At 42.4% G+C, this 19,460-nt stretch overlaps 1 protein-coding gene across 1 annotated transcript in view; it reads left to right on the top strand.

Moving 5' to 3' along the window:
- IL12RB1 (interleukin 12 receptor subunit beta 1) overlaps positions 1 to 19,460 on the top strand; it is a 228,817-nt gene that overhangs the window by 43,123 nt on the left and 166,234 nt on the right. The window contains exon 2 of the mRNA XM_069745689.1: positions 4,353 to 4,485. Within this exon, the coding sequence (XP_069601790.1) occupies positions 4,353 to 4,485 (133 nt within the window). The remainder of the gene's footprint in view (positions 1 to 4,352; positions 4,486 to 19,460) is intronic.

The following is a 19,460-nucleotide window of genomic DNA, read 5'->3' as shown; positions in this document are numbered from 1 at the left end:
AATGTTTTTCTGAAAAAAATAAAAATAAACAAAAAAGGTGCACATAATTGGTATTGATGTGTCCAGAAAGACCTAACATATAAAACTGTCTCACCAAAAAGAAAATAAATAAAAAAAGATGCTTTTTCATCACACTGCTAAACAAAAAGTGGAATAAAACACAATCAAAAAGACAAATGAAAATAAAAATGGCACCTCTGAAAATGTCATCTTGTCCTGCAAAAAACAAGTTGTCACACAGCTCCTTGAGCGGAAAAATAAAAAAGTTACAGCTCTTAGAATAAAGCAATGCAAAAAAAAAAAACATTTTCTGTAAAATAGTTTTTATTTTGTAAAAGCGCCAAAGCAAAAAAATGATATACAGGTGCTTCTCTCAAAATTAGAATATTATCAAAAAGTTAATTTATTTCAGTTCTTCAATACAAAAAGTGAAACACGTATATTATATAGAGTCATTACAAACAGAGTGATCTATTTCAAGTGTTTATTTCTGTTAATGTTCATGATTATGGCTTACAGCCAATGAAAACCTAAAAGTCATTATCTCAGTAAATTAGAATACTTTATAACACCAGCTTGAAAAATGATTTTAAAATCCAAAATGTTGGCCTACTGAAATGTATGTTCAACAAATGCACTCAATACTTGGTCGGGGCTCCTTTTGCATCTATTACTGCATCTATGCGCATTGCCATGGAGATGATCAACCTGCGGCACTGCTGAGGTGTTATGGAAGCCCAGGTTTCTTTGATAGCAGCCTTCAGCTCATCTGCATTGTTGGGTCTGGTGTCTCTCCTCTTCTTCTTGACAATACCCCATAGAGTCTCTATGGGGTTAAGGTCAGGCGAGTTTGCTGGCCAATCAAGCACAGTGATACTGCTGTTTTTACACCAGGTATTGGTACTCTTGGTAGTGTTGACAAGTGTCAAGTCCTGCTGGAGAATTAAATTTCCATCTCCAAAAAGCTTGTTGGCAGAGGGAAGCATGACGTGCTCTAAAATTTCCTGCTAGACGGCTGCGCTGACTTTGGTCTTGATAAAACACAGTGGACTTACACCAGCAGATGATATGGCTCCCCAAACCATCACTGATTTTCAACTGAAAACAACACCTTGGACCACTGAGCAACAGTCCAGTTCTTTTTCTTCTTGGCCCAGGCAAGACGCTTCTGGCATTTTCTATTGGTTATGTGTGGCTTGACACAAGGAATGTGACACTTGTAGCCCATGTCCTGGATACATCTGTGTGTGGTGCCTATTGAAGCAATGACTCCAGCAGCAGTCCACTCCTTGTGAATCTCCCCCAAATTTTTTAATGGCCTTTTGTTAACAATCCTTTCAAGGCTGCAGTTAACTTGCAGAAAATACACAGCACATGATATCCTCCGGATCACAGCCGGGAAACAAGGCAGTCCACATCCAAGACCGGTTGCCGTGGGTGACTGCACTGCCATGTATGCTGTGGGTGCCAGGTCTTTTGCCTTCGCTGGACCTTTTGGCTTTGCTTGCTTGTGTTGCATCACACAGGTGGAGCTCTGCAGAGCCTTCCGCTCTGCAAATTTCAAACCTAAAACTGACACACCCATCCCTCTGCTTCAGGGGTTTGTACAAGGAACCTGTGGCCACAGGCCACATGGAAAACCCAGCCAGGAGGGAAACAGACTGCCCCACTATCATCCTGTAGACCATTTAAAAAATAAAAGCCCAGAGCAGGTTTCCTTAAATCTGCCTTGGACAAATAACTTACCCAAGACCGAGACTTACTTTTATTTTGCATTGCAATCACAGCTATGCCTGTGACTGCAATGCACTCCCATGGCCTCAATACGCCTAAGTGCGCATCCTGGGGGGGACACTGGTCACTGCCTCACATATGAGTTTCACTTTTTGCACTGAAGAACTAAAATAAATTAACTTTTTGATGATATTCTAATTTTGTGAGACACACCTGTAAATGTGTTATACCTTTAATTGTACTGACCTGAATAATAAAGCTGTCCTATCAATTTTACAACACGCAGAACAGTATAAACCCTCCCCCCCAAAAAAAAAAAATCCTGAATTGCTGGTTTTTGCTCATTGTGCCTCACAAGGATCAGAATAGAAAGCGATTAAATCTTGTCTTGAAAAAGACAAGCCCTCACATGACTCTTCTGGCAGAAATATGGAAAATTATATTTAAATTTATAATTTTATAATTAAAAACAAAATAAATCTGGTATTGCTATAATCGCATCTGCTGGAAGAATAAAGTCATCTATTCACTTAAACTGCACAAAGAATACCATGAAAAAGAAATAAAAACTATTTTTGACCTGATGTTAATTTGTTTATTCTGCCTCCCAAAGATCGCAGTATGACTTGGCTCATATTTATCCCAGTTAGGCGCTCCCTCAAAAAACATTTGTTCAGAGCGGCCTATCATGTTCCCTAATCAGTTATTTTGTTTGTGTAGAGCCAATTCACGACTTCCATCTATCCCCCACTCCCTGAAAATGGCTGGACCATCATTGTAAATACATCATTGTAAATACACACCTCTACTTTGTATCTCCCCCACCTCATTGTAGATTGTAAGCTCTCACGAGCAGGGTCGTCTTGTGTTTAATTATTGCATTGTTAACGAAGCTGTTAAACTGTAAAGCGCTGTGGAATATGTTGGCGCTATATAAATAAAGATTATTATTATTATTATACTAGATGGCAGCCCGATTCTAAAGAATCGGGAGTCTAGAATCCATATATACTTTATTTATTCAAATGTAAGAATAATACAATTAATAAATAATAGTAAGAAAGAACAAAAATAATAGGCAGTATATGGAGAAAACACCAAACAAAAGTTCAAAATTGGTGTGAAAATGTCACTGAACCACTTCACAACTAAATATATATAGTTTTGGTAAATGGTATTATCATTTTTTTGACGAAATTCGGCAGGAGCTTGAAGAGCAACGTCACTGGGCCCGCCTCCACGCAGTAGAAACTTGCTGTGAGGTAAAAATTCAAAAATCACACCAAAATGGCGGGCGGAGTGTGTCACAGTACGGCACGTTTCTGATTGGTCGCTCGCAGCAGGCGGCAACCAATCAGACACTGGACACTGTTGACGTCACTTATCTCCGGACATTAGCTCCGGACATTAGCTCCGGACATTATCTCCGCACATTAGCTCCGGACATTAGCTCCGGACAGAGCCACGGAAGTTGGCACAAATTGCAGGAAGTAGTATTCTAGGCAATTAATCTCTGGACATTAGCTCCGGACATTAGCTCCGGACAAAGCCACGGAAGTTGGCACAAATTGCAGGAAGTAGTATTCTAGGCAATTATATATTAGATTAATACCCACATCTGAAATGTATTTTCTTTTCCCAAATTTATTGCCAGTACTTTAATTCTACAGCACTATCCAAAACTTTCATAAATAACAACTCCAATGATTACAGGATAGCCCAGACACACATGCTTCAGAGCTGGGCAAAGTAACTCAACCACATACTTCTGATAAAATCTATATCACTTGACAGTTAAACCTGCATCCTCAGCTTTTGTATAGGCCTGGCATTGCTATCACCCTCTCTCTGACCACTACTGCAGCCACAGGTTCCAGTCTCCTCTGCCTCACAGCAGATGTACAAGCTTGTTCTATGGTGACCAGGTCAAGGTCTCTCACCTGCACAGACCCACAGCTCTAAGATCTTACCTCTTATGTGGATCAACAACATACTCACTAAATCTACTTTTTATAATGCCTATGCTCACCTCTATAGAGTGGTAGAACAGTATGTAAGTATCACCATATTGTCTCCAGCCAGCTTCAGGCTCTTCTTATTCTATAATTCCTCAGCTGTGACCGTCACTTACAAGACCCATAAAAGTCTAATAAGACTATAAGTCATATAAGTCTTTCTTTGGACTTCAGGACTGCAGTAATACTTGGTACTTTTATTAAGCACCAAATTATAGAACAATTAAAAATAATGTAATAGAAGTTATTTGTACTTTTCTACCTGAAGAAGTGACAGCTTTTTCACAAGATGTCCAAAAATTATCTCTGTTTAGGTATCAGCAGACAGCAACATTTTCACTTTTTAGATAGAGAATTGGCGATTCACAGCAAATCAAAATTTTGCAAATTGATTTTTTTTTAAATAAAAAAAGTGTTGATTCTGGTGAATTCAATTTTCAAGACTCAATAATCTCTAGTTGGTCATCACTGCTGCAAGTAAATGTGGGCTTACTGCCTTTTATGTTAAGGTATATGACCATTTAATTAACGCACCATTTTCTCTCTCTTGCCACAGATCTAACTTTTATAATGATAGCAATAATACTATGTTTACCTTTACAGGTATAAATGAAAATAAGAAAACTCCTGAGGATCTTGTTTGCTACCAGAATTACACATCAATAGATAACTTTTGCTACTGTAGTTGGAGACCTGGGGAAGAATCACAAAATCCTAATTATACTCTGCAATATTGGTATGTTATAATGAAAGAGCAAGCTGTATAATATGTTCCTCCATCGACTAATCATTTCCTCCTTTACTATTTAGTTTTTCTTTCTTTTGCAATTTCATTGAGGAAGTACATAATGTTCAGCTTTGTATGTCATTTGACAATTTATATTTGGATATAAGTTGAATAAATTTGCCAATACTTTGTATTGTAGTCCATAGCTGCATTCACAATTCTGCATTTTTCCGTTGTACCCAATAATAGTAATAATTTGGCTCAGCTCTTTACCCCCTGCTTAACTGCACTATATATTATTTTATGCAAAATCATAATATTATACAGTCACAAGTGAAGAAAATACAGTTTTCGGAATGCAAATCATCACAAAAGCGAGCTCTATGCATATATCGAACCAGCTCTGAACCCTAGAAAATTGTGAATAACATTAGATAATAAAACCGTTCAATTGTATTATGTAATGAACTGCCAAAATTACATTATGTCTATATACAAATTATAAAATGAGAATTAACCAGAACTTGTATTCTAAATATTTTTCATTTATTTAGCAGCTGTTCAAGTACAGTATTGAGACTACATTTTAGTTCTTAGACATGCGTCAGACTAACTTTCTAGGATACAAAAAATCTATCTACCGTATATACTCGAGTATAAGCCGAGATTTTCAGCCCAAATTTTTGGGCTGAAAGTGCCCCTCTCGTATTATACTCGAGTCACGGTGGGCGGCGGGTGAGGGGGAGAGGGCGCTGAGGCATACTCACCTAGTCCTGGCGCTCCTGACGCTGCCCCTGCCTGTCACACTGTCTCCGGGTGCCGCAGCTCTTCCTGTCAGCGGTCACGTGGGACCGCTCATTAGAGAAATGAATATGGACTCCACTCCCATAGGGGTGGAGCCACATATTCATTCCTCTGAGCGGAGCCAGTGACTGCTGACAGGAAGAGCTGCGGCACCCGAAGACAGTGTGACAGGCAGGGGCAGCGTCAGGAGCGGCGGGACTAGGTGAGTATTTTATATTCACCTGTCCACGTTCCACCCGCCGGGCGCCGCTCTGTCTTCGCTTCCTCTTGCACTGACTGTTCAGGTCAGAGGGCGCGATGACGCATATAGTGTGCGCGCCGCCCTCTGCCTGAACAGTCAGTGCAGAGAGACGCTGGGACGAGACGCCGGGTGCTGCAAGCAAGACAGGTGAGTATGGCATTTTTTTTTTTTATTATTGCAGCAGCAGCAATGGCACAGCTTTATACGGAGCATCTATGGGGCAAAAATGAACGGTGCAGAGCACTATATGGCACAGCTATGGGGCAAGAATGAACGGTGCAGAGCACTATATGGCACAGCTATGGGGCAAGAATGAATGGTGCAGAGCACCATATGGCACAGCTATGGGGCAAGAATGAACGGTGCAGAGCACTATATAGCACAGCTATGGGGCAAGAATGAACGGTGCAGAGCACTATATGGCACAGCTATGGGGCAAGAATGAACGGTGCAGAGCACTATATGGCACAGCTATGGGGCAAGAATGAACGGTGCTGGGCACTATCTGGCACAGCTATGGGGCAAGAATGAACGGTGCAGAGCACTATATGGCACAGCTATGGGGCAAGAATGAACGGTGCAGAGCACTATATGGCACAGCTATGGGGCAAGAATGAACGGTATGGAGCATCTATTTTTATTTTTGAAATTCACCAGTAGCTGCTGCATTTTCCACCCTAGGCTTATACTCGAGTCAATAAGTTTTCCCAGTTTTTTGTGGCAAAATTAGGGGGGTCGGCTTATACTCGGGTTGGCTTATACTCGAGTATATACGGTAATTGTTTTTTGTTTTTTTCAAAAACACGGATTTGTTATAGGCATTGAAAAAGTCTTGTCTATCTCTCAGGCATAAACCTATTGTAACTAGGTATTGCCTTTCCTACAAGGAAACCACAAGTCAGACAGAAGATTCCAGTTTGTTGTTCATGACCAATAGGAAAAAATCATAGTAAACGGAGCAAAGGTTGCATCATGCAGATTCTGTTTTTAAGGAAAGATCAGACAGTGGTTAGAATGAGCAACAGGCAACTAGACAAAGTAAAGCAGAAACACATCTTGTCAGAGTATGTAGGACAGTACAACCAAAATTGTTTGGTAAGTCAGGGGCGGACATACCACTGGTGCAAACTGTGGAGTTGAATAGGGGCTCAAGAGCTAAGGGGGCCCACTTCCACCTTTAAAATCAGCAGGCAGCTTATGTCCCAGACAAAAAGAGGGCCCTTATATTGTTCTGGCGCAGGGACCCTCTTTCATCTGTGTCCACCACTGTGACAAGTGTACAATGAATCAAAAGATGCAACTCTGCAGGCCATTAGTGTGACAATCTGGCAAAATGTCCTTTACATCCTGAGTAGCAATGGGCGATCCCAAACAGTAAAGTTCACGGTCCATACCAACCACCTAGTGTTCGGGCATGGACCACGAACATGGACTTCTCCAGGAAAACCTGTTCGGATTTGGCACCCTGACCATCGGAGTTTCCCACGTTATCATCTGCATGACAGAGCGAGAAACACCGGTGACTCTGATTGGCGGTAAGATCATTACTGCCAGTGAAAGATGGACTTATAGTCTTCCTTCAACCTTAATAACTATGTAACTATGTAACTATGAAAGAGCTGTGATTCCCACGTTGTCAGATAACAGAGTGAGCCAGCAGCTGTGGCAAAAAGGTTACCTCCGGTCATATGTGTCTGCTGATAAAAGAGTACTATGCCCACGCCTGCTGTCACTGATAACAGCGAGAGCAGGCCCCTCTGATAGGAGTTATCAAGAATAGAGGGGTTCCCACGCCATTCTTTTAAATTATTTACATAAACACTAAAAAAAGTTTGGTTCCTCCCATTTTTGAAAACCCACCAAGCTAAAGCAGATAGCTGGGGCTGGTAATCTCAGGCTAGTAAGGGGCCATGGATATTGCTCCCCCAAGCCTAAAAATAGCAGCCTTCAGCCACCCAAGAAAAGTCGCATCTATTTGATACTCAAATTCTGCGACTTTGCCCGCCTCTTCCCACTTTCCCTGGTGCGGTTGCGAAGTTGGGTAATGGTTGTGTGGTTAATGTCAACTGTTTTATGGCCAACAGGTTAGTAATGGAGAGGCATCTATAAGACAACCCCATTACTAACCCCATAGTTAGATTTGTAAAAAAGACAGAGCCATAATAAAGTCATTAAATTGAAAAAAAGACACTGGCTCCTTTATTTGAAATAAAAATAAAAAAGCTCAGTTATACTCACCTTACGCCTAATCCATTGAAGCCCTTGCCCCCTGTAACAAAAACAAAACAAAAAAACAACCTGAACCCTCACTTGTCTGAATTGAAGATTAGCAATACTGTCCCACGCTGTAATCCATCTGTGCGATAACTGGTTTACAAACTGAGCGGTGCCTGGAAACCAGGACACAATGAGATGCTGCTTCTGCAGCATCAGTGACTAGCGGTGACATCATAGAGGTTACCGCCGGTCACTGAAGGTGTATTCCCAGGCTCACTTCACTGTGTGGGCTCCTAGTGGACACGGTCTCACTCAATACAAGTGTAGTGAAGCCGCTCTTAATAGTCGGGCTGTGACCAGGGGTATGTATAACGCATGCATACCCACTGGTCCCAGCTCAGAAACTGGCGAATCCCCACAGCGCACAGTGCATGTGCTGGGGGATTCATAAGTCTGCAGTCACACAGAGTGATTCCAGACTTTAATTTTGGACCGGACCACACCTTTAAGGAGAATGGGGGCTCCGATGGAATATTGAACAGAGACAGGAGCTGACATTTTATTGCACTGTGAATAAATATATTCAGACAAGAGGCATGTAGATTGCTCTCTTCAATGAACTTAAATTCTTAGTCTCAGAAAGCTGAAACTAAAATAAAAAATAGGTTGGAATAAAAAAGTATGGCTGGTTATAGAAACAGATAGGTAGATATAGGTTACATGTAGGAGAGAGCTTCTGAGAGGAAGTGGTTATAGGATTAATTAAAGTTTCAGTTTTTTTCTCATGGTTCATGTGGCTTCCAAATATATTTCTGAGAACAAACCTCACACATCTGCAGGCTGACTGGTCAAAAATTACATAAAAAGAATTCTCAGTCTTCTACTATCTAAAGGGCCTAGATGTTTAAAGGGCTATTCCTCTTTAAGGGGGTTTCTAAGATATTTAAAAAACTGCCCACTGCTAAACTAAGTAAAAAATTGCATGTGCATTAACTTCCCACCAAACTTGTTGCATCTTCTTGTCTCCTAAATGGTCTTCTGTTAAAAGGGTTGTATGGTCTTAAACTACAATTCTGGAGTTACTCTATGTGACTACAAACTTGAGAATCCTCACATTGGATGCACTGCACACTGTGAGGATTCCCCGGTCCCTTTCCCGGGAAGAGCAGTCATTTGATTGCAAGTATGCGATATGCATATTCCCAGTCACATTTCAATTAGAAGGACATGGCCCCACTCAATGCATGAGTGATGAGCGAAGCCGGAAATAGTGTAGTCAGAATGTGGCTGGGAGAATGAAAATCACATACTTGCGGTCACAAGACTGTCATTCCCCGTGCCGGCATTGGACCGGCACATACAGTGAATGCAGTCTTGTGTATAAGAATGGACAAATCCTTTAACCTTGGCTGCAGCAGAATATCCTGTATACAACTTGTGCATATACCATTGGTACAACCTCCCGACAGTTTCACCCCCTGAATGCTGCTATCGATAGCAATCACAGCATAATAATTATGTTAATCCCAATAGACCTAAGATGGAAAAGGTTTATTTTGATTTCATGTCAGATATTGAGAAAAAAATGCATATGTGTCTTTTTATATACAGTCATGGACAAAAATTTTGAGAATGAGACAAATATTAATTTTTCCAAAGTCTACTGCTTAATTTTTTCTAATGGCAATTTGCATATACTCCTGAATGTCAGAGTGATCAGCTTAACAGCAATTACTGTACTTGCAAAGTCAATATTTGCCCAGAAAATGAACTTTAACCCCCAAAACACATTTCAACATCATTGCAGTCCTGCCTTAAAAGGAGCAGCTAACATCGTTTTAGTGATTGATCCATTAACACAGGTGTGGGTGTTGATGAGGACAGGGCTGGCGATCAATCAGTCATGATTAAGTAAGAATGACATCACTGGACACTGTAAAAAGAGGCTGGTGCTTGGTATCATTGTTTCTCTTCAGTTATGTCCGCACTGGACCTGATCGGCCTTTACCTGCGCTTGCCTTTCCTGGCACCAAGGGAGTGATTCTGAAAATGCTCCAGGTACAGTTCGCATTTAATGTGGTCCTTTTTTTTTTTTTTTTTTTTTTTATACATTCAGGAAGCCATAATGGCACAACGTAAATAAAATACGAAGATTAGGACTGCCCCATTATGAGATTGCCGTGAAGTGGCGGGGTAGCTCAAAGAATTGATCAATTGTTTGCTAAATGTCTCATATTTGAAATACAGTTAGAATTTATGTGCAATTGCACTTCAGTTATTGCGTTCTGACCATAAGCAGTGCTGGCTTCTTCCCCTTTTTTTTTTTTCTCTTCAGTTAACCATGGTTATCTCAAAAGAAACACGTGCAGCCATCATTGCACTGCACAAAAATGGCCTAACAGGGAAGAGTATCGCAGCTACAAAGATTGCTCCTAAGTCAACAATCTATCGCATCATCAAGAACTTCAAGGAGAGAGCTTCCATTATTGTCAAAAAAGCTCCAGGGCGCCCAAGAAAGACCAGCAAGCGCCAGGACCGTATCTTAAAACTGTTTCAGCTGCGGGATCGGACTACCAGCAGTGCAGAGATTGCTCAGGAATGGCAGCAGGCTGGTGTGAGTGCTTCTGCACGCACTGTGAGGCGGAGACTCTTTGAGCAAGGCCTGGTTTCAAGGAGGGCAGCAAAGAAGCCACTTCTCTCCAGAAAAAACATCAGGGACCGACTGATATTCTGCAAAAGGTACAGGGAGTGGACTGCTGAGGACTGGGGCAAAGTCATTTTCTCTGATGAATCCCCTTTTCGATTGTTTGGGACATCTGGAAAACAGCTTATTCGGAGAAGAAGAGGTGAGCGATACCACCAGTCTTGTCTCATGCCAACTGTAAAGCATCCTGAAACCATTCATGTGTGGGGTTGCTTCTCAGCCAAGGGAATCGGCTCACTCACAGTCTTGCCTAAAAACACAGCCATGAATAAAGAATGGTACCAGAATGTCCTCCAAGAGCAACTTCTCCCAACCGTCTAAGAGCAGTTTGGCGCCCAACAATGCCTTTTCCAGCATGATGGAGCACCTTGCCATAAAGCAAAGGTGAAACTAAATGGCTCATGGAACAAAACATAGAGATTTTGGGTCCATGGCCTGAAAACTCCCCAGATCTTAATCCCATTGAGAACTTGTGGTCAATCATCAAGAGACGGGTGGACAAACAAAAACCAACAAATTCTGGCAAAATGCAAGCATTGATTATGCAAGAATGGACTGCTATCAGTCAGGATTTGGTCCAGAAGTTGATTGAGAGCATGTCAGGGAGAATTGCAGAGGTCTTGAAGAAGAAGGGTCAACACTGCAAATATTGACTTGCTGCATTAACTCATTCTAACTGTCAATATAACCTATTGGTACTCATAATATGATTGTAATTATATTTCTGTATGTGATATAAACATCAGACAGACACTAATAAAAACCAGAGGGCAGCAGATCATGTGAAAATATAATTTTGGTGTCATTCTCAAAACTTTTGGCCATGACTGTAGTGTATGCAAACCTTTAGTTTCAACTATATGTATGTAAATAATATAATATATATAATACCTATAAATAAGTATTTTTGTGCAAAAAAAGTAAATACATTGGGTATCACCACACACCGTAAAAAGATAAATAGAAAACACAAAAAATGCTTTTTCATTGTAAACAAAAAGTGGAAAGAAAAAATGATCAAAAAGCGAATGTAATTAAAAATGCTATAGCTGAAAAGATCAAGCTGCCATACAGCTCCATCAGTGGAAAAATAAGAATGCTATAGCGCTCATAATAAAGCAATGCAAAAATAATTATTTTTTTCTATTAAATAGTTTTTATTGTGTAAAAGCAATAAAACATAAAAAAATTATATAAATGTGGTATAGTGGTAGTCGTACTGACCAGAAGAATAAAGCTGCCTTATAAATTTTAGTTAAATGGAATGGCATAAAAAGAAAAAACAAGTTCCTGAATTGCTGGTTTTTGTTCATTCTGCCTTCCAAAAATCGGAATAGAAAGCGATCAAAAAAGTTATGTGACCGAAAATGATACCAATAAAAAAAAAGCATTTTTATGTGTGTGACAGCAGCCAAACCGATATAAATCTGGTATCGATGTAATCACGAAGACCCAAAGAATAAAATTGCCTCATCACTTTTTCCGCACAAGGAGTAGAGTAAAAGATAAATAAAACCAATTCTTGACCTGCTGTTTATTTGTTCATTCTGCCTCCCAAAGATTGCAGTAAAGCTCGACTCACATTTATCTTGCGCACTATGCTGAGCTCTTATGGAATACTGCCTATCATGAGAAAGATGCAGACACTGTGGACATCATCTGGCCTATGATCGGAAGGTGTCCGTCTTTTTAGGTGTGCATAAATGCGCGGTCAGCCACAGCTTTGTGCACTTCTGGAAAGAAGGACACCACTGAACAGAGGCCAGACAAAGTACAGAGCAACTCTGCTGCTTCATTATAGAGAGTGGAGCGGTTGGTCATGTCATCAGAACTGCATCATTTGGAGATTTAGATGGAAACCCTGATGTAAGTGCTCAGCATAGAGAGTAGAACAAATGTGAACCCAAACGTTATGTAAAATGCTCCCCATAAACGCTTCAACTTAATCCACAAAAAAAGAATGTCACCATTCAGGTCCATCATCTGTTAACAGAAATATAGGGGGCTTTCATGTTACTGGTAGCACAAAGGCTTCTGCATTCCCACATTCAAATTTACCCCTCTCTTCTAAGCCCCACAATGGGCCTAAAACAAATTTAGCGTCCACATGTTTGCATTTCTGTAGTGATGAGAGCTAAATTTATGGGTGCATGTCTCCAGCAAAACAAGCTCAGCAATATAATGTATGGGACACTACAATAGCAGATTTGCAATTTTCACTCAGAAATATCCACTGCTGGAAAACACCCATAGAGTCAAACCATCACTAAACCTGCAGATAAGTTTCCAAAGGAGTATAATTTCCAAAATGGGGAGCATTCTTCTCTTCTAAACACTTAGGGACTCAGTCCCTCCCGAACATAAGTAGAACTATACAGCCACATGTATTCAGCAGAAATTGTGGGACAAATTTTGGTGCCATTTTTAACAATTTTCCCATGTGAAAATGTAAAATCTGTGACTAAAACAAAATTTTTGAGGTAAAAATGTAATTATTTTTTATTTGCTGCACAATGGTAGAAAAGTGGCATAGTTTCCAAAATGGCAACACTTGTGGGGGGTTTCCCCTGTTTAGGCACACAGAGGCTCTTCAAACTTGACAAGACACCCACAGACCATTCCATCAAAGTCTAAGTTCTAATGTATCACTGCTTCCTTTCGGAGCCTTGCCGTGTGCCGAAACAGAAGTTTTCCCCCACATATGGGGAATGAGCCTACTCAAGAGAAATTGCACAACAAGTTTTGTGGTCCATTTTCTCCTGTTACCCCTGTTAAAATAAAAAACTGGGGTAAAAGAACATTTTTGTGGGAAAAAAAAATTATGTTTCAAAAATTATACAGATGTAAAATAGACATATGGTACATTTTGTTTGTTAACTATTTTCTGCGTCATAATTCGAAGGCTTAATGGCATAAGAATGAAAAGTTTGAAAATTGCAAAATTTTCAACAAATTTCCAATATTTTCACAAATAAATGCGAGTCACATCAAGCAAATTTTACCACTATCATGAAGTATAATATGTCACTAGAAAACATTCTCAGAATCACTGGGATATGTTGAAACGTTCCAGAGTTATTACCACAAAAATTGACACTAGTCAGAATTGTAAAATTTGCCCTGGTCATGAAGGTGATAACAGGTTCGAGATTGAAGGTGTTAAGCAAAAGGTCATTTTCTTATGCCACTTTCCCTCTAAACATTTCCCTACCAAAAATATATAGTCATGGCCAAAAGTGTTGGCACCCTTGAAATAGTTTTTTCAAGAGAAAAAAATGCAAACTGGACATAATTTCACACTAAATCCTAAAAATGGGCTAGACAAAATTGTTGAAATAAATAACTGCAATCAATCGCTTCCTATAACCATCAACAAGCTTCTTACACCTCAACCTCAACTGGAATTTTGGACCACTCTCCTTTTGCAAAACTGCTCATATCTCTCTCATATCTGTCAGCAATTTTAAGATCTCTCTTTGAGTGTTCAATGAGAATTAGATCTAGACACATTGCTAGGCACTTCAGAATTTTCCAGCGCTTTGGTTTCATCCATTTCTGGGTGCTTCTTAAAGTATGTTTGGTGTCATTGACCTGCTGGAAGACTCATGACCTAGGATGCAAACCCAGCTTTCTGAAACTGGGCACTACATTGCAACCGCAAATCCTTTTGTAATCTTCAGATTTCATGATGCCTTGCACACAATCAAGGCACCCTGTCCCAGAGGCAGCAAAACAACCCAAAAAAATCTTTGAACTTCCACCATATTTGAATGTATGTAGTGTGTTCTTTTCTTTGTAGGCCTCAATCTATTTTCATTAAACAGTAGAATGATGTGTTTTACCAAAAAGCTCAATCTTGGTTTCATCTATCTACAAGATGCTCTCCCGGAAGGATTTTGGCTTACTTAACTACATTTTGGCAAACTACAGTGTAGCTTTTTTTTATGTTGATGGATAATTCGCGCTGACAGTTAAGCATCCTGAGCCTGCAGGACAGCTTAAATTCTTCACAACTTGATTAGGGCTGCTTATCCACCATCTGGACTATCCTATGTTTCTAACTTTTATACATTTTTATCTGCCATAGCAACAGTGCCATGGGTTGTAAACTTCTTGATTATGTTGTGCACCACGGACAAAGGAACATCAAGTTCTTTGAAGATGGGCTTGCAACCTTGAGATTGTTAATATTTTTCAACAATTTTGTATCTCGAGTGTTTAGACTATTCTTTTCTCCTCTTTCTGTTCTTCATGCTTAATTTGGCGCAGACACAAACACACAATGCAAACATGGAGTCAACTTCTTAGGCTTTTATTTGGTTTAAGGTGTGATTTTCATATTCCCCACACCTATTACTTGCCACAGGTGAGTTTGAAGGAGCATCACATGCTTGAAATACAATTTTTTACACATAATTTTGGAAAGGTGCTGTAGTGCCGCAATGTTGACACTTTGCATCATTGAGGCAAGAAAGTTCATAGCAAACGTATTTAATGTCCAAACAACTCACAAAAATGAACAGCACACGATATCCCCTGGATTGCAGCCGGGGCATCGCAACAGTCCATATCCGAGACCAGTTACCAAAAACAACTGCACCCCCGTATCATGCCGGCAGTTGCAGAGCCACCTGCTCTGCCACTTGCAAACAAACACTGACACACCCATTCCATTGGTTTTTAAATGGAATCTGTGGCCAATGGCCACGTGTAAGACCCGGCTGGAGAGAGCTAACTGCCCCTCTACCATCCTGTAGTTCGCTCCAAAAAGTAATAGCCCATGTTGGGTTTTCTTAAATCTTCTTTGGGCAAATAGCTTGTCCAAGACCACACTTACTTTTATTCTGCATTGCAAACACAGCTATACCTGTGACTGCAATGCACTCCAGCAGCCTTAAAACGCTTCTATGTTCATCCTGGAGGATACAGCGCATCCCTCACATATAAGGCTGGGTTCACATTGCGTTCATGGTATCCATTAAACGGACTACGTTACACCACGGCATAGCGTGGTGTAACATAGTCCGTTAATGCCGCCATTGAAAGCAATGTCGGACGCATCGCTAGCGCATGCCCATAATGGGCGTGCGCTAGCGATGTGCCGTCATTCAGTGATGGACCCTGAGACGCGGGCTGCAGCGTTTCCAGGTCCGTCACCGCTAGCGCAGATAGAGCTAGCAGATGCTCTATCTGCGCCTAATACCCGTCACTGCCTCAAAGGTGCCAACAATTTTTTCCTGACAATTTTTGGGGTTTTGTGTGACAATATGTTCAATTTGCCTTTTTTTCTCATTTTTTTGTTTCGTTGCAATAAACATAAAAGAAATAAACGTGTGTATAACAAAACATGTGTAATTGCAATAATTTTCTGGGAGAAATACTTCACTTTCTGGAGCAAGTGTGCCAACACTTTTGGCCTTGACTGTATCTCATACATCTTTGCATGGTGGCAACTTAGTAGCCAAGGGTCCACATTTTAAGAGATCGTGCAGATGACGTTAGCTTCGTTCTGAGCGTAATCCATCAAAACATCAGATTGCACTCTGACCAATGTTATTCAATTAGGCAGGGCCCATGTATGAATTTGCCGATTTATGTCTATTGGAGCATTTAAAACATTGAACTACATTTTGATGACATCCACAGACTGAATGGAGAAGATTTTTTTAATTCTTCACATTAGGGCTCACTCACACGAGCATATACATTGGACGAGTGCTATCCAATGTTCTATTGGATAGCAGCAGGGCCGGACTGAGCATCGGGCACTTCGGGCAAATGCCAGAAGTGCCGGTGCTTGTAGTGGGTCGCTTGATCGGCGCATGCTGGCTGAGTGGCAAGTACCAGCATCAGAGAACAGCAGCACGCAAGCTGAAAGGTAATACCTGCCTGCGAAACTGCTTCCTTAGCTCTCACTGGAAGCACACAGTGTGGTGCCATTATCTCCTGCTCTGATCTGCTTTCATTCCCTGCAGAGAAGGAGAGACCAGGGGAGGTGCCAGGACAGAGCTGCTGCTGCTGTCTGTGAGCAGGAGAACCTGAAGAGCTGCACATGGACATCAGCCTGCTCTGCACCACAGAAGTGTGTGTGTGTAATACATGAGTGTATGGTATCTGTAGTGTGTGTGTAATGTGTGTGCGGTATCTGTAGTGTAATACTTGTGTGTGCAGTATCTGTAGTGTGTGTGAGTGTGTAATGTGTGTGCGGTATCTGTAGTGTGTGTGCAATGTGTGTGAGTTATCTGTAGTGTGTGAGTGTGTAATGTGTTTGCGGTATCTGTAGTGTGTGTGTAATGTGTGTGCGGTATCTGTAGTGTGTGTGTAAAGTGTGTGCGGTATCTGCAGTGTGTGTGTAATGTGTGTGCGGTATCTGTAGTGTGTGTGTGTAATGTGTGTGCGGTATCTGTAGTCCGTGTGTAATGTGTGTGAGTTATCTGTAGTTTGTGTGTGTGTAATGTGTGTGCGGTATCTGTAGTGTAATACTTGTGTGTGCGGTATCTGTAGTGTGTGTGGTATCTGTAGTGCATGTGTAATGTGTGTGCGGTATCTGTGTGCGGTATCTGTAGTGTAATACTTGTGTGTGCAGTATCTGTAGTGTGTGTGTGTGAGTGTGTAATGTGTGTGCGGTATCTGTAGTGTGTGTGCAATGTGTGTGAGTTATCTGTAGTGTGTGAGTGTGTAATGTGTGTGCGGTATCTGTAGTGTGTGTGTAATGTGTGTGCGGTATCTGTAGTGTGTGTGTAAAGTGTGTGCGGTATCTGTAGTGTGTGTGTAATGTGTGTGCGGTATCTGTAGTGTGTGTGTGTGTAATGTGTGTGCGGTATCTGTAGTCCGTGTGTAATGTGTGTGAGTTATCTGTAGTTTGTGTGTGTGTAATGTGTGTGCGGTATCTGTAGTGTAATACTTGTGTATGCGGTATCTGTAGTGTGTGTGGTATCTGTAGTGCATGTGTAATGTGTGTGCGGTATCTGTAGTGTGTGTGTAATGTGTGTGCGGTATCCGTAGTGTGTGTGTAATGTGTGTGCTGTATCTGTAGTGTGTGTGTAATGTGTGTGCGGTATCTGTAGTGTGTGTGTAATGTGTGTGGTATCTGTAGTGTTTGCGTGTGTGTAATACTTGTGTGTTTGTGTGTAATACATGTGTGTGTGTAATACTTGTGTGTGTGCGTAATAATGAGTAATGTGTACGTAATGAGCCTGTGTTGACCACCATGTGTGCTGTGTACATGTATGATGTGTGTGTCTGTGTGACTATATCAGGTGTATGTCATGAGTCTGTGTTGTACACCATGTGTGCTGTGTACATGTATGTGTGTGTCTGTGTGACTATTTGATGTGTATGTAATGAGCTTGTGTTGTCCAGCATGTGTGCGGTGTACATGTATGATGTGTGTGTCTGTGTGACTATATCAGGTGTATGTAATGAGTCTGTGTTGTCCACCATGTGTGTTGTGTACATGTATGTGTGTGTCTGTGTGAGTATTTGATGTGTATGTAATGAGCTTGTGTTGTCCAGCATGTGTGCTGTGTACATGTATGTGTGTGTCTGTGTGAGTATTTGATGTGTGTAATGAGCTTGTGTTGTCCAGCATGTGTGCTATGTACATGTATGTGTGTGTCTGTGTGACTATTTGATGTGTATGTAATGAGCTTGTGTTGTCCAGTGGTGTACATCATAAATCAAGTGTATGTAATTCATTGTATGTGGGCTGGTGAATTTTTTTTGTGCCAGGGTTGCTTTTTGGTCCCAGTCCGGCCCTGGATAGCAGTAGGACCAATGTTGTTCCAAGGGGTTGTGCTGATCAGCGTTTTTTTCTCTCTAACCGATTTTGCATGAGAAAAAAATTCTTAGCATGCTGTGATTTGCTGCTCAAATCAGATGCTACTCACTCACTCAAGTTTATGGGTGCGTGGCAGTCCGAGTGTAGTCCAATTTCTGTGCACATACGCAATGGAGAAAATAGAGAAATTTTGTTCTCCATTTTCTCCGCAGCTGTGGTACGATTCTCTGATCCAAAAGAATTGGATCACACTAAGCTGATACTCTGACCAAACTCAGATCAGAGTTTGATCGGAGTGTCATTAACATAATTGATCCAATTCTCTCCCATGAGAGAATCTAGGACAGGCCGGAGCGAGCCGCCCCCTCCCCCCCACGGCTAAGCGAAGGCCAGCATGACAATGGGTTGGAGAGGAGGGGGTGGGGCTGAAAGGGTTAACAGTATAGGGGGCGGGGGAGATAGTTGAAGAGAGGGTTAGGGAAGTGTCAGGGGGCGGTTGGCCGGTCAGTTCCCGCTCACCAGCACTGAAAGCAGCAGCATGTCAGGTGCGGACGCTGTGCTGCAGAGCCTGAGGGCGGCTGCAGCCTCTCGGCCTCCCGGATGGCTGGAGGCGCAGGTGGCCCACTTGCTGGACGGTGGCGCCGGCGGCAGCGGATCCCCGCCGGCGGTCCCCCATCTTGATCGGCGGGCTCGGCGGACACGGCCCCCCGAGCGCCTATCGCCGGATCCTGGGCCTAGCGCCCCCCGCAGGCGTAGGAGCCCCTCCCGGGACCCTCCAGGCCGGGCGCCGGTAAGAGCAGCGGCGAGTAGGCCCCGGCCTGGGAGGAATCCGACTGCCAGGGGGGGCGCAGCGGCGGTTGCTAGGCCCTCACCTCGTGGTGCGGTGGGGGCGGAGCCAAGACGCGCCGGGCAGCGATTGGGGCCTAGAGCAGCGGGAGGCCGCGGCGGTGCCGGTTCCGCCGCGCGGTCTGCCTCGGCGGTGAGAGCGGGGCCCAGAGGAGCGGTGGATGGAAGCGGGGCGGGCGGCCCGAGGCAGGACGGCGCTGGGTCGGCCCCTACTACAGTGGCGGGGGGTCCCCCTGCTCCAGGGCCTTGGAGCGGACAGCCTCTTACGGCGGCCTGGACTGCGGCTGGCGCCGGTCAGCAAGATGTGCCCTCGCCGGTCCAGGCGGCGTCTCCCCCCATCGCGGGGAGTCCGAATCCAGTGTCCCACGGGCCAGCTGCGTCCGGGAGCAGCG

This window comes from Ranitomeya imitator, chromosome 1, assembly GCF_032444005.1.
Source record: "Ranitomeya imitator isolate aRanImi1 chromosome 1, aRanImi1.pri, whole genome shotgun sequence".
Taxonomy (NCBI): domain Eukaryota; kingdom Metazoa; phylum Chordata; class Amphibia; order Anura; family Dendrobatidae; genus Ranitomeya; species Ranitomeya imitator.
Note: the sequence above shows the minus strand (reverse complement) of the source record. Positions and strands in the feature narration are given on the sequence as shown.